At 62.5% G+C, this 15,280-nt stretch overlaps 1 protein-coding gene across 1 annotated transcript in view; it reads right to left on the bottom strand.

Moving 5' to 3' along the window:
* The window catches only part of STAG3 (STAG3 cohesin complex component), a 48,317-nt gene that overhangs the window by 15,648 nt on the left and 17,389 nt on the right, over positions 1-15,280 (bottom strand). The window contains exons 4-20 of the mRNA XM_074941184.1: positions 14,949-15,107; positions 14,141-14,451; positions 13,779-13,859; positions 13,210-13,375; positions 12,811-12,941; positions 12,455-12,595; positions 11,555-11,691; positions 11,107-11,282; positions 7,522-7,714; positions 6,066-6,177; positions 5,525-5,638; positions 5,082-5,178; positions 4,740-4,816; positions 1,941-2,145; positions 614-765; positions 320-393; positions 2-125 (exon numbers count right to left, since the gene is read on the bottom strand). Of these exons, the coding sequence (XP_074797285.1) occupies positions 2-125; positions 320-393; positions 614-765; positions 1,941-2,145; positions 4,740-4,816; positions 5,082-5,178; positions 5,525-5,638; positions 6,066-6,177; positions 7,522-7,714; positions 11,107-11,282; positions 11,555-11,691; positions 12,455-12,595; positions 12,811-12,941; positions 13,210-13,375; positions 13,779-13,859; positions 14,141-14,451; positions 14,949-15,057 (2,400 nt within the window). The 5' untranslated portion in view covers positions 15,058-15,107. The remainder of the gene's footprint in view (position 1; positions 126-319; positions 394-613; positions 766-1,940; positions 2,146-4,739; positions 4,817-5,081; positions 5,179-5,524; positions 5,639-6,065; positions 6,178-7,521; positions 7,715-11,106; positions 11,283-11,554; positions 11,692-12,454; positions 12,596-12,810; positions 12,942-13,209; positions 13,376-13,778; positions 13,860-14,140; positions 14,452-14,948; positions 15,108-15,280) is intronic.

Raw genomic sequence — 15,280 nt, forward strand, 5'->3', positions numbered from 1 at the left:
CCTTGTCGTGCAGGGTCCAGCCGATGTATTTGAGGTAGCTGTCTGTCAGGAAGGAGGCACTGTAGCTCTGCATCCAGTTCCCCATCTCTTCTATGCAGATGGCCCGGATCTCAGGCACCACGTCCCTGCCAGACAAGACACGCAGCATGCCCCTGCGGCGCCTGCCCCTTGTCCCCCCAGCATGCGTGAGCCCTGGCCCGCCCCCAGCCTCAAGTGCAGATGGCACACTGCCGTCCCAGGGAAAGACAGGGACTCCCTGCAGAGCCACACCCAGCTGGTGGGGGCCCCTCCCAGCCTGACCTCCCCTCCCCGCACTCACCTGTAGCGATGCACAAAGACCCCTTTGAAGATGGCGTTCATCATGTTCTCGATCTCCTCCTGCTGTTCCTGGAGCTGATACAGACACAGGTGCCACCCACAGCACTCCTGCAGGCCCTGCTCCTACCAGCCCAGCACCCGCCCCCACCACCACCATCCCCCACCCTGCCCCGACCATCCCAACACTCCCATCCCATCCCCACCAGTCCAGCACTCCCTGGCACCATGCCCCACCCCACCAACCCAGTGTCCCCTCGCACTGCCCCTGCCAATCCAGGGTCTAGCCTTTGCTCACCTCCCTGCGCTTCTCCAGCAGTGCCTCTAGCTTGTCCGTGGCCCTGCGGCTCGGCCCCTTGTTCCTCTCAGCCTCATACTGCCGCTGGTTGTTGTCTTTGTGCAGGCTCACGCCCAGCGCCACCTTCACCAGCGCTGTCATCAGCTTCATGGCTGGCAAAGAGCATGGAGTGAGCAAAGTGGGGAGCTCTGCACGTAACCCAGTTATGGATCCCCAGGATCGGGGCTACGGCCCCCGCTCTGGAACAGTCTCTAGGAGGAACCCGTCAGCGTGCCAGACCCCCGAGGGGTCTCCCTCTTCTTTCAGGGGAAGCCACACTGTTTCACCACCTCCTTAGACTGGGGTTCTGGGGCTGCAGCACCCCTGCTTCCCACCATGAGCCCTGTTCAGCGAGTCCCAGAGCCAGACCCTGGGGGAGACTCGCCTGCTCTGCAGGGATTAACACCCCTCACCTGGCATTCGCTGTGACACTCACACAGCACTGTCAGAACAGCTGGGTTTATTCGTTAAGTGACACATAGCACCCAGAAAGCTCAGGGGAGTCTAGACAAATGAAGGTTAAAGCATCCTCCATTCTGGGTAGCCCAGAGCCCAGCCACGTTGTAGGGAACCCTTGGTTCAAGCTGTCTGCCCGTCTATCCGACCTCCTGGGCCAGACTCCAGCTGAGAGCCCTGACACCTTCCAGCAGCCAACATTTGTCCCCCCACCTCATCTAACTGTTTGTTCTGGAGCTGGTGAAATGCCGTTCCCCACCTCTCAGCAGGGAGGCTAAGTCCATCTCCCTCTGGGTCCTGGCTTGCTAGGTCTTGGTGATTGGATCTGCCATTGTGTTCTCAAGAGCGCCACTGATATGGGACCTAAGGTCCAGACAGCGAGCACCCACCCCTCTGTCTCCTCGCCTGCCCCGAGAGCAAACAGCCACCGCCAATGTTTCCTCTAATTTTTGACAGGCCGGGTGTGCAAAAAATTTCTTCTGTGCAAATTTTTGTACGCGCAGAGTTTCACCATGTATGCAGGGTTTAGGACTCGCACAGCTTAGAGGGAACAGTGGTCACCACCCCCCTACCAGCCTGGGTAACAATGCAGCATACAGGGGAAACTGAGATACAAACAGGACAACAATATTACAAGTTACCCTCCCACTCTCCCCTACAGAGAGGCCATCCGTGGGCTCCCAGCCCTCTGAGCCCATACAGGAACGCACTGCAGCATAGCAGAAAGCCAGGATTCCACAGATACCCCTGACCCAGGCACCCTGCTCTAACTGCTAGCTTGCGGTTGCAATGCTAAGGCAGATGCCGTTCGCGTCCCTGGGGCAGGACTCACCTGCGAGGGTGCTGGTGTGGCGGAAGGCGCGCACCTGGGAGTCGGAGAGGCCAGTGAGCAGGGAGATGAGTGTGTCCATGAGGTACTCGTCGTAGATGATGCTGTACTGACAGCGTCGCACCAGCACTGTCACCAGCTCACAGAATCCCGCCTGGAACTTTCGCCAGGGCTGGGTGGTCAAGACCAGCGGGTACTCAGCAGAGTCCTGCAGAGGGGAGGAGAGGGAAGGCACGAGGGGTGAGACAGGCGTGACGTAGACGTGCCCAGTTACACCTATGTCTGACCATTTTCTCAATACTCCACCAAAGGCCGGGGGTCATGTGTGGTCTCCAGTGAAAGCTAAGGATTAGTGGATGGCCATGGTTACTGAGAGATGTTTGGTTTCAGAGTAGCAGCCGTGTTAGTCTGCATTCGCAAAAAGAAAAGATGTTTGTACAGGAACTATTTTAAGTGAGATGTATAATATAGACTCATTCTGTTCCAAAACCACTGGAGCTGAAGCACATCATCTTAAGCAGGGTGCGCCTCGGAGCTAACTCAGCAAGAGAGAGAATAATTAACCACTTTCAACACGTCCCACCCTGTGTTTACTGTCTGGGCAATATGCAGGCCTGAGCATTTAGACAGAAGAACCCCAAGAAAACCCTCGGAGCAGGGAACCCTCAGGGCTAAGCTGAAGTTAATGAAATGCCCTCATTATGAAAAGAGACAGTCTGGGAGAAGGATGGTGTCACGGAGTCCCCGGGCAATGCTCTGGAACTGCTCCCCATGAAGCCAGGCAGGACTGTGGGGAAGTCTCCTTTCTGGGAGCAGCCTGTCTGCAGGACACACAGCTCACACAGCTTCCACCTTCCTGGGTCTGACCTCGGAGCATTCAGCCTCCTCTGCCCCTCCGTGTGCTTCCCACAGCGAGTCCGCCCAGGCAGGGCTCCTGGGGAAGCCAGAGGGTCCTGCCCCCCCAACTTCGCAGTCAGACGTGACTCTCAGCCAGCCAGTAAAACAGAAGGTTTATTAGACGACAGGAACATGGTCTAAAACAGAGCTTGCAGGTGCAGAGAACGGGACCCCTCAGCTGGGTCCATTTTGGGGGGGCAGTGAGCCAGACAGCCACATCTGCCCTTCACTCCATGTCCCAGCCAGCCCCAAACTGAAACCCCCTCCAGCCCCTCCTCCTCTGGGCTTTGTCCCTTTCCCGGGCCAGGAGGTCACCGGATTCCTTTGTTCTCCAACCCTTCAGCTCTCACCTTGCAGGGGGGAAGGGCCCAGGCCATCAGTTGCCAGGAAACAGGGTGTCGGCCATTTTCTGTGTCCAGACCCCTGCACACACCTGCCCTCTAGGGCACTAAATGATCATACACCCTTATCCCACCCCCTAGATACTTGAGAACTGCATAGGGGAAACTGAGGCACCCCCACACTATTCAGAGGAAACATTAAGAACAGTCCCACTTTGTCACATCGATGGGCACAAGAGATGATCCACTCTGCAGGCAACACTCCGTCAGCATGAGTGTCTGATGAAAAGCTTTCAGAGTAGCAGCCGTGTTAGTCTGTATTCGCAAAAAGAAAAGGAGTACTTGTGGCACCTTAGAGACTAACAAATTTATTTGAGCATAAGCTTTCGTGAGCTACAGCTCACTTCATCAGATGCATTCAGTGAAAAGTGGATCCCAGCTTTCTGGACTGGTCAAATGCTGTAGGGACGGACCATTGGGTTAGAAACACTTTATGAGGCTGTCAGTAAATACAGGCTACAGATTGCAAGTCAAGCGTTTCTTTTCCCTGTACCCTGATGTGACACAGCAGGGAGGGGGGAGTGTTGACCTGGGAATGTGGCAGGGGAGTTGCGAATACAGACTAACATGGCTGCTACTCTGAAACCTGTCATTGGGGATGGGATACCCGAGAGCCTGTAACCTGAGCCAGGAGGGGGGTGGGGTGGGGGGAAGGTAACACCTCCGCCCAGGGAAACTGGACGAAGGCTGCAGGAGAGAGCCTGCTGGAGGGGCTTTGGTTTCAGTTTTGGGCTGGGTGGTGGAATGCAGGGAACCCCAGGGCTGGGGTCTAAGCTCCCTGCCCCCCCAGAATGACTTCACTGAGGGGTCCTGGTTGTACCCACAAGCTCTGTTCTAGACTGTGTTCCTATTGTCCAGTAAATCTTCTGTTTTACTGGCTGGCTGAGAGTCACGGTGAATCCCAGGAAGAGGGGTGCAGGGCCTGGACTCCCCCACACTCCGTGACACCATATGTTTCCAAATCCATTTCCTGGCTTTTATTTGAATCTTTAGCTTGAGCTTTGTTAAATCAACTTCACTCCGGTTTTACTAGACACCTGCCTAAGAGCCTTGTGCTCAGGAGTGCTGAACAGAGGAGAGACTGGTGGAGTGGGGTGTGGTGCTCCCACGGGGCAGCAGACAGCTGTGCATTGCGGGTGTCCAGAAGATAAGGGGCTGGGCACTCGAGTGTAATGAAGTGGGGCGTGTAGATTGCTAGCCCGCACTGGGAAAGAGGGGGCTTGCGACAGCCCAGAGTGGAACCCCTGTGCTACCAGCAATTTTGTGAGAGTGTACCCCCACTGGGCACAGACAAGGCTCTCTCATACACCATAAGCAGGGGGTAGCGATTTACCAACAGGTATGGGGGGGCACCGCCCACTGCCCCCTATGCCAGACCCCTTGCTCCTCTGTCTCCTCCCAGCCACCCTTACAGGGGATGAGCTGGGCCTATATCCACTACCCCTACCCTCCTGGGAGCCCTGCCTAGACAGCTCCTCCCTCCCCTGCCCCACACACTGGGCACCTCATCAAACTGCTCCGTCAGCTGCTGGATGATCTCCGAGTTTTGCTGCTTCCTGAACATCTCCAGGGTCACGACACCTGCCAAGGGGAGAGAGGTGAGAACGGGTGGCAAGGGGACAACCAGCCAGGACTCCTGCCCTGGGCTCCCTACAGACTACCCAAGGATCTCTCAGTGGTTCCTCCCCTGGAAGAGGCAGGAAATGGGGCTTGGAGCCCTAAAAAGAGGTGTTGGGGGCAAATCCAGAGGTGGGGACCAGCACCTGGAGCTGAGCTGTGCCACACAGACACAGATGGGTACAGAGCTGGGCCAGGGATCTCAGGATGCAGGCCCAGGGCCTCTCACCTTTGCAGCCACAGGAGCGGATGAAGAAGTTGACGAGCTCCAGGAACCCAGCTTCCTTGTTCTGCTTGTAGCTCTCCAGCCAGTCGTCCACCACGGACTTAGGGTACAGGAGACGTGAGGAAAGAGACAGAAGGAGAAGTAGGGGTTACGCAGGGCATGGGATACAGAGATAGGGCCTGAGCACCCAAAGTCAAGCAGTGAGTCAGCAGAGCCGGGGACAGAACCCAGGAGTCCTGACTCCCTGCACCCTCTGACCACTAGATCCCACTCCCCTCCCAGAGCCAGGGACAGAACCTAGGAGTCCTGGCTCCCAGCCCCCGGCTCTCACCCACCAGCCCCCACTCCCCTCCCAGAGCTGGGGAGAGAACCCAGGAGTCCCAGTGATACTCCCGTGCAGTGACATGGGGAGGGTGGAAACAGGGGGATGAAGAGGGTGTGATTACCTCCATGGCACTCTTAGCCAGCCTCACTACCTCAAAGAGGTTGCTGGGCTCCTGGTTTCTCTCAGCCAGGCTACCCCCATCTCTGCTGGCGTCTTTCCGGGATCGCTTGGCTGTCTGGGGGAGGAGAAAAGACACAGGCTGAGCCCTGGGTTCGAGTATATCACAGCTTCATGAGAAGTGTGCCTGAGAGACAACACTGAACCCATGCTGCAGGGACCCCAAAGCCAGGTGAGGCTGGGGTTCCTGCCCTGGCTGGCCACAACAGGGGAAAGGGGGAGGCTGGGACCAGAGTCAGAAGTTCCTGGGCTGTGCTGCACCTGCATCCCATCAACTCCATGGCACAAAGCTGGCTGTAGCAGAAGAGCTGGGATCAGACTGAGTGGGGGCACAGAGAGGCTAGGGGGGCACAGAGGACCAGGCTGAAGCTCAAGGGGGTTGAGGGTGTCCACATGAGGGGATGCTGGGGAGCCAAGGGGGTGTACCAGTGTGCGGCTCAGGGAGCTGGGAGACTGGAGAGGAGACAGGCAAGGGCCATGCATACCAGGATGCGGCTAAGAGGGGTCCTAGTGCCCCGCTTGCCGCCCTTCCAGAGTGTGTCCTCAAAGTCACTGCCTGAGTCGGAGCCACCTCCATCCTCACTGCTGCTCAGGTCCCTGTGGGCAGAGCACACGTCCTGAGCAGACAGCCCCCATGGCCTCACTGCCCTCCCCCAGCTGCCCTCCTCACAGCCCCAGGGCTCCCACCATGCCATCTGGCACGCCCACACCACCCCAGCAACCTCTGTGGTCTGAGGACTCCCCAGTGACAGACACGTAGGACTGGAAGGGACCTCGAGATTAGTCCAGACCCCTGCAGTGAGGCAGAACTAAGTATTATCTAAACCAGTGGTTTTCAAACTGGGGTACACGAGCTCTCGTCACGGGGTACGTGAGAAAAATCCTGTGGTGGCAGACAATGCACCGTGTTATCCCTTACCAACCTTTGTTTCTGCTTTCACAGGTATATTATAACCCTCTCTCAGATGGGGGTACGCGGTACACTCGATTATTTGGAAAGGGGTATGCAGCCTAAAAAGTTTGAAAACCACTGAACTAAACCACCCCTGACAAGTGTCTGTCTAACCTGCTCTTAAAAACCACCTGTGCCGGAGATACCACAGCCTCCCTGGGCAATTTGTTCCAAGGCTTAACCACCCAGACAGCTAGGAAGGGTTTCCTCATGTTTTACCTAACCCTCCCTTGCTGCAGTTTAAGCCCTTTGCTTGTTGTCCCGTCCTCAGGACTGAAGGAGAACAATTCATAACCCTCCTCTTTATAACCCCCTTTTATGCATTTGAAAACTGTTTTCACGTCCCCCCCTCAGCCTTCCCTTCTCCAGACTAAACAAACCCCATTTTTTCAATCTTTCCTTATAGCTTGTGCTTTCTAGACCATTCATCGTTTTTGTTGCTCTCCTCGGGACTTTCTCCAATCTGTCCCCATCTTTCCTGAAGCGTGGCGCCCAGACCTGGACACAGTACTCCAGTTGAGGCCTCATCAGTGCTGAGTGGAGCGTGTCATGCTTAGATCACTGCCGCTAACACAACCCAGAATGATGTTCACTTTTTGGGCACATTTTTGCTCATTTATTTTGGGATCCACCTCAACCCCCAGACGCCTGCCTCAAGTGCTCCTCTCTCGGCACTCACACTTCCATTTTGTATTTGTGCATTGTGTATTTGTCTCTCGGGGCAGAAATTTGCATTTGTCCTGTGTGAATTTCACCCTATTTGTTTCAGACCATTTCTCCTGTTTGTTCTTTTGGAATTCTAACCCTTGCAACCTGCTTGGTACAGTCCGCAAGCTGTGTAAGTGTGCACTCTATGCCATTACCCAGTGCTAACGCCTGACCCATTGCCCTCCAGCCTTCCCCAACTCTGTCCCCACACCAGCAGTCCTCCAGTGCTGCCCCCCTGCCTGCTCCCAGACAGCCTGCACCGTGCTCTGCACCCCACTCACGGGACATCTGGCACCCCGGAGGCTGGCAGGGAGCCCATCTCCGCATCCCCCTGTGCCACGGAGGAGCTGGAGCTGGCCCACATGCCCTGCGGCTGCACCAGGGAGGAACTGGAGCTGCCTGGGGAGTCGAGAACGCGGGAGGATTTCCGCAGTAACATGGCGGGAGGGAGCGAGGCCTGGATCCGGGAGCAGCCTGTGGGAAGAGCACAGCACATGTGACGGGATAACGGGGATGGAGAACGTGGCCCCCCCAAAGCCCAACAAGGGGAAACCACCTGCAGAGTCACCTACCCCTGCTCTACAGACACCCCCCTGGAGACTGGCCCTGAGCTAGGCCAGCCACCCCCACAGGGACCCGCCCAGGGGGAGTCACCCCCACACCAGGACTCAGCCCGCGGGCGGGAGTCACCCCCCCCCAGGACACACTGAGGGGACCCACCCCCCAAGGGGACCCGCCATGGGGCAGTCACACACACCCCCAGGACACACTGAGGGGACCCGCCCCCCACAGGGACCCGCCATGGGGCGGTCACACACCCCCCCCAGGACACACTGAGGGGACCCGCCCCCCACAGGGACCCGTCATGGGGCGGTCACACACCCCCCCAGGACACACTGAGGGGACCCGCCCCCCACGGGGACCCACCATGGGACGGTCACACCCTAACCCCAGGACACACTGAGGGGACCCGCCCCCCACAGGGACCCATCATGGGGCGGTCACACACACCCCCAGGACACACTGAGGGGACCCACCCCCCACAGGGACCCGCCATGGGGCGGTCACACACACCCCCAGGACACACTGAGGGGACCCGCCCCCCACAGGGACCCGTCATGGGGCGGTCACACACACACCCCCAGGACACACTGAGGGGACCCACCCCCCACAGGGACCCGTCATGGGGCGGTCACACCCCCCCCCAGGACACACTGAGGGGACCCGCCCCCCACGGGGACCCGCCATGGGGCGGTCACCCCCCCCAGGACACACTGAGGGGACCCGCCCCCACAGAACACGGGGGGGGCTGCTCCTCACTGAGACCCCCCCCGGACCTCACGGCCGTTAGGGGGGCGTCACGCGGGGGGAGGGCTCTCGAGCCCCCAACGGCAGCTGGGGGCGCGGGGCTCGCGCCCCTCTATCGCCCACTCAGAATAAAGGGAGGGGAGTCACGTGGGGGGGAGCGTCGCGCTCCCTTCACCCGCCTGGCCGCTGCCGCGCGCGCCGCTCTAACGGCCGCGTTCTCCTCAGCCTCGGCCCAGCGCGGGAAACCCTCAGGCCACGCCCAGCACGAGGAGCCCGCGCGCCAACACTGCGCAGGCGCGGAACCGCTCTCCCTCCGCCCCCTCCCACGCCGTCCTTCCCTGCGGCCTAGCACCGCCTCCTCCCAGCCCCCTCCCGCCGGCCCCACCCATCGCACCCCGCCCCCTGAGCGGAGACCACGCCCCCGCCGGCCTCTGAGACGCCCCCCACCCTCGGGGGGAGAAGCTGCCCCCTCTCCAGCCAGCCCTGCCCCCAGAAGCCCCACCCCTTCCCCTGGCTCCACCCCTTGCAGATTAGACCCCGCCCCTTCCAGGGTTCTTTCTCAGCTAAGCCCCACCCCCTCCCCTGGCTCCACCCCTTGCATATTAGACCCCACCCCTGCCAGGGGTCTTTGTCAGCTAAACCCCACCCCCTCCCCTAGCTCCACCCCCTCCCCTGGCTCCACTCCTTGCAGATTAGACCCCACCCCTGCCAGGGGTCTTTGTCAGCTAAACCCCACCCCCTCCCCTGGCTCCACCCCTTGCAGATTAGACCCACCCCTGCTGGGGTTGTAAATCAGAAGCCACGCCCCTTCCCTGACTGCTTTCCTCCCCCCCATCTCCCAGGAGCTTCCCCCACCCCAGAGGTGGCTGCATCTCAGTGCTGGGCAAGGGACGCCCCTGTACCCAAACCCCACGCTCCAACCCCAGGGGGCCACAGCCCATCCCTGGGCAAGGGGCACCCCTGTACCCCATCCCCACACCCCACCCCAGAGGGGCCACGTCCCAGCAGTGGGCGAGGGGCTCCCCCGTACCCTGCCTCCGCGCCCCACCCCTGAGGAGCCACGTCCCAGCGCTGGGGCCCCGTGAAAACAGCCCCCTGCGCCCCACCCCTGCATAAGATCCTACCAGAATGAGAGTCAATAAATTAAATGTTTTATTGTGTGATTAAAAAAAGACAAAAACCAACACGGAGAAGTCGTCCAAACTCGTTAAAAAAAGGTTCGTTCCCTTAAAAAGCCAGATCGGCATCTACTGTACACTGTGCTACAAAACCCCTTGTGCCAGGCCCGGGAGAGTCGCCCCACGCCCAGCAGCCCTGGGGACGCTGCCCCCCTGCCGAAGGGGAGCGCCCGGCTTCTCCAGGCCCGGCCTCCCCCAGCAGGGGCACTGCGGGGAGCGGGGCAGGACCACTCCTTGCTGCGGGAAGCCAGGAGCTCCCACCCCATTCCCTGCCCTGCTGTAGGGTGGATACTGGGGCGGGGGGAGAGAGACTGAGACCCGCTGGGGCTGCTCAGAGCTGGGCCCCCGGGGCAGGGTGAGCCGGGGGGGGGGGGGCGGAGGGGGGAATGTGTGTTCTGGAAAGAGACTAGGAAATAAATCAGTCCTGACCCCGCCACCCACCCTATAAAAAATTAACCTGGCCATTGCCTCATTAAAAAACAACCCCCCAAATAAATACACCCTGTAAAAAAAAAACAAAACAACGTAAAAAAATAAAAGCTCTGTGTGGGGCCCACACCCTGCCCCCCCAGTACATTCGTCCATGCTCAGCCCCGGCTCAGGGCCTAACTAACCTAGCCCCCCTTCCCTCCCCTTGGCAATTCCCTCTGGGGGGCTGGATAAACCTCACCTGCTACCCCCCACCATCCCTCCTCCCCTAATGCTACTTCCCATCTCGCTCTCCACCCCCAAAAACCTCCCCGCCCCAGTTCCCCCGGCTGGTGGGGGAGCCCCTGGAAGATGCAAGTCCCCCCCAGCTGCACCCCAGGTGAGGGATCCCCCCTACATTCAAGGCGCCTGGGGAGTTACCGCCCCAGCAGAGGCAGCATCAGGGCAGGGAGCAGCAGGAGGGGGAGGGCAGGGCCCCCCCAGGAGGCGGCACGGCTGCTGCTGCCCCCCACGCGGTGGTTCTGCCTGGAGCCCTTGCCAGGCCGGTCCTTGCGGGGTGAGCGGGAGTCCGGGGGGCGGGACCCCGAATTGCTGGCGCTGCCCCCTCCAGCCGGCCAGTCCTCGCTGTACCGCTCGCCCCCTCCGGAGCCACTGCCGTCCTCGTCTGCATCCAGAGCAAAGGGGGGGGGGGCGCGGGTGTTAGAGACATGGGGGGCCCCTCCAGCCACGCCTCCCTGGGGGGGCTGCAAGGGCCTGGAGAGGGTGTTTGTGGGGGACACATGGGGATCAACCCCCCCAGCCCTGGACCCCAGGAGAACAGGTGACGAGGCACTTGCCGCCCGGGTCCCATCCCCATCACCCACGTGGGCAGGGGGCCAGACCCCTCCAAGGAACGCACGGCCTTGTAGCAGGGGAGCGGTCCCCCCCACCCCCCTCAGCCCCCAGACTCACAGGTGTCCTGGAAGTCGAGGTCCTGGCCCCCGTAGGCCCCCTGCAGGCGGCTGGTGGCCACCCGCAGCTGCAGGACATGCTGGCGGGTGAGCAGGTCGGGCCGCCCGATGTCCACCTCCACCTCCGGGTTATTGATCTGATTCACCAGCCCGTCCCCCGTCACATCCGGGAGGTACCTGGGGAGAGGGGGTCAGAGACAGCGCCGCTCCCCACGGCGGGTGGGGGATGGGTGGAGCACCAGCTGGGGGGAGCTCCCGGGTACCCCAGCCCAGCCTCGCCCAATGTGTGTATGTATGTGTGTGTGTGTGGGGGGGGGGTGTCCTCCTGGCATCCCAAGCCCTGGCCTCTCCGAGAAGGGGGCGCCATGGGGCAGGAGCGCTGGCTATTGGGGAAGCTCCCCCTGTCCCCCAACCCTCCCATTTTGCCCAGCTGAGCCTGCCCCCCTCACCTGCCCCGGGCCTGCCCGTTCCAGCACTTGTCCTCGTCCGTCACATCAGCGGCCACCTTCCCGTCGCTGCAGAGCGTGTGGGGCAGGGTGACCCAGAACCCCCGCATCAGCCGCAGCTTCTCCTTCACGTCCGTCACCTGGGGGCAGGGGGTGGCAGATGGGATCAGCGCCCATGGGCCAGCTCCTCAGGGCTGGCTGGGGGACGTGAGCTGCTACACCCCACCCCAGGGGGGTCCACACCAAGTCTTTCCAAGGAGGAGGGCTGGGGCCAAGGTGTGATGGGGGGAAGTTTTCTGAAACTTGCCTACAAAGCCTGTGCATCCCTCAGTTTCCCTCCGCGCTTGGCACTGCTCCATGAGGGTGTAAAAGGGTTAAGTCTGCTCTTGGGGTGAGTGCCGGTGACCCTGTCTCAACGGAGAACCGCACAGAGAGGAGGGGAACGTCCCATCTGCCCCCTCAGCGCCCCAGAGGACGGAGACCGTCCCCCGCCTCTCAGCAGGCAGGCCCGGCCCCGGCCCCAGCCCCAGTGCCCAGGGAACAGCATCGGGGTGAAGTGCTGCCCTCCGAGGGGCACCTCCTTGCCTCCGTGCCACCCTGCCGGCTGCCCATGCAGGCGCAGGCAACCAACGGCCCCCACTGTGCTGGGCGCCAGGCTCCCTGCAGAGGGGGAGAGGCTCTCCCAGGTGGCTGGCTCAGTGGGGAAGAGTTCGTGGGGCGGCAGGAGCCCCCAGGCTCCTTCACAGAGGCCAGGTGGCTGCTCTGGGGAGGATATGGCACGCTGCTGGGCTCCTCCGCAGGCCTGCTCCGAAGCTTGGGTGTCGTCAGACCCTGGAGATTGGGGCAGGGGCAACAGGGGACTCGGGGGGCAGCAGCGGGGGGGAGGCCTCGGGGGGTCCGTACCAGTCGATCCAGGTTGGTCCCTGCGGCTGTGGTGGGTTTCTCCTCGGGCGGGTAGGTGCGGAAGCGACGCTTGGTGTCATCCCGGGCGGCACGGCGGGATCGGGCAGGGGCCGGCCGGGGGGTCCCGCAGCCCTGAAACACCTGGGGGCAGGGGCAAAGGGGGGGGAGATGGGGATGGGGTGGGGTGGGGCCAGCTCAGAGCCAGCCAGACCCTCCCCACCTGGTTCTGCGAGCTTCCCCCTTAGCAGCACCCCCGCCCCCACGCTACGAGCTTCCCCTCGCAGAGCCCCCACCCGCAGCGTTGTGAGATCCCTCCAGCAGCACCCCCGCCCCCCCTGACAGCGCGAGCCCCTAACCTTGGCAGAGGTCTGCACCCCGTTCTCCTGCAGGTACATGATCCCCTCCGAGATCTTCACCCCGATGGAGTCGGCCGCCAGCTCCATGTTGAAGGGCCCCTCCAGCCGCTCGGCCACCTGGATCAGAGCATCTGGGGGGGGGGGGGGGGGCAGGAGGCTGAGTTACACCATGGGGAACGGGGAGCCCCTCCCAGAGATCCCCCGTGGGGCTCATAGCCCCCCACCAGTGCCAGCCCCATGGGGGGCCCACATAAGCTGGTAGGGGGGCAAAGCCCAGGTGGGGAGAGTCCCCTGCGGAGACACCATCCCCCAGCACCCTCCCCCCCAGCACCCTTGCCCTCTAGCCCCATGCCGCCCCCCCAGCACCCTGTGCCACCCCCCAGCGCCCCGGGGTCTCACCAAGGAAGCGGTTCCACTCGGGGTCCAGCTCAGCCGGGCGGGCCAGGCAGCCCTTCATGACGTTGAGGCAGAAGGCATTGCAGGGTTTGAGGGCCGGGGTCCCACGGCACAGAGGGCAGGAAGACATGCGCATGGCGGCCCGCAGGCACTCGCCGCTGGGGGGCAGCTGGGGGGGACACGGGGGTCAGAGAGGGGACCCCCCCATACACTGCACTGGGGAGACACGGGGAGCAGAGGGGACCCGCCGCCTCCAGACACTGCACTGTGGGGACACAGAGGAAGAGAGGGGACCCACTCCCCGGCTGGCATTCTCTGCTGGGGACCCCAGCGGTGTCGACGGGGGAGCCCCAAGCAGCCCCTCAGGCTTTTTGGGGTGCGAGAGGAAAATCTAGGGAGGTCTCCAGGCTCTGGGTCAACTCCAAAGGGCAGCCAGAAGGACAGAGAGACGCCTCCCCCCGCATCCCCACTGCACAGTCCCTCTGCCCTCCTATGCCTCCTCCTGCAGCCCCTCCGCCCCCCCATGCAGCCCCCCACACCCCCTCTGCCCTCCCATGCCTCCCCCCATTCACCTTGGAGGCCTTGACGACCACATCACGCCCGGTGGCCAGTCCCTGCACAAAGGCCCGAGCTGCCACAAACGCCCGCGTCACCTGGGGGGGACAGGAGGGGTGAGGGGAGCCCCCCAGAGATCCCCCCCAGCCCAGAGAGCCCAGCCCCCCGGCCACACCCCAGAAAGCCCAGCCCCCCAGCCGCACCCCAGAGACCCTGGCCTCCCAGGGACCCTGGCCGTGCCCCAGAGACCCGGCCTCCCAGGGACCCTGGCCGGAGAGCCCCCAGCCCTGGCATGGGGAGCTGTGGGAGAGGACACCACGGTCTCCCCCCAGCTCAGCCCCCTTGGGGCTGGCAGCGCTGGGCGGGGCTGGAGTCTCACCTGCAGGCGCAGCTTGCGGGGCACGTCCCCAAAGGGCCGCAGCGCCTCCCCCTGGCGCGCCACGCACTCCAGGTACTCAGGGGGGAACTGGTACTGGGGGTTGAGCAGGGGCAGCATCCGCTCCAGCAGCCGGGCCCAGAACTCGCCCAGCGCCTCGTCCAGGCTGAGCCGGGCGCCCTCCTGGTGGCGCCGCAGCTCGGTGAAGAGCCCCTGGAAGAGCCGGGCGTTCTGGGCGTACAGGCGGCCGTAGGTCTGCGTGAACATGGCCTGCAGCCCCCGCTCGGCGGCCACCAGCAGCTCCCGGAAAAACTCTGCACCAGAGAACGGCGAAAAGCTCCATGAGATGTCAAGGCAGACTGAGGGCACCCTCAGCCCCTGCCCCCCGTACACGCCTCCCGCTCCCATCGCACTGTAAGGGCAGGGTGCCCGGTCCGACCCCAGCCCTGAACGAAACGGGTCAGAGGATGCCCAGCCAGGCCACGGACAGGCAGAGACTGCTCAGCACCCCACCAGGGGATGCACGGGCTCCAGACCTGGGAGGCTGGGCACCAGGACTCCTGGGTTCTCCCACCCCACTCTGGGAAGGAAGGGAGGGAGGGAGGTCTGGGGGGTTAGAGCAGGGGAGCTGGGCACCAGGACTCCTGGGTTCTCCCCCCGGCTCTGGGAAGGGAGGGAGGGAGGTCTGGGGGGTTAGAGCAGGGGTTGCTGGGCACCAGGACTCCTGGGTTCTCCCCCCAGCTCTGGGAAGGGAGGCAGGTCTGGGGGTTAGAGCAGGGGTCGCTGGCCGCCAGGACTCCTGGGTTCTCACCCTCGAAGCGGCGGTGGCGCGAGGCCAGGGTGCTGGACAGGAAGCTGGCCCCGTCCTCCACCAGGGCGCGGAAGTCCCTGTCGCTTCGCAGGCTGAGCTGCTCCTCCATCTCGCTGGAGCAGCAGGTGTAGTCCTGGGGGCAGATCCGCAGGTGCTCCCCTGGGCGGGACAGAGAAAGACACCACCACTCAGTGCCTGGCCATGGGGGGCCCGCAGATCCCTGCCCCCACACAGTCCGACCCCTGCCTGCCACACCCAGACAGCCACCGCTGTCCCCAGCCCCACCACCTGGTTCCCACACCCAGGGAGCGGGCGTCGCGGGTGTCTAAGGA

This window comes from Natator depressus, chromosome 28 (assembly GCF_965152275.1).
Source record: "Natator depressus isolate rNatDep1 chromosome 28, rNatDep2.hap1, whole genome shotgun sequence".
NCBI classification, from domain to species: Eukaryota; Metazoa; Chordata; order Testudines; family Cheloniidae; genus Natator; species Natator depressus.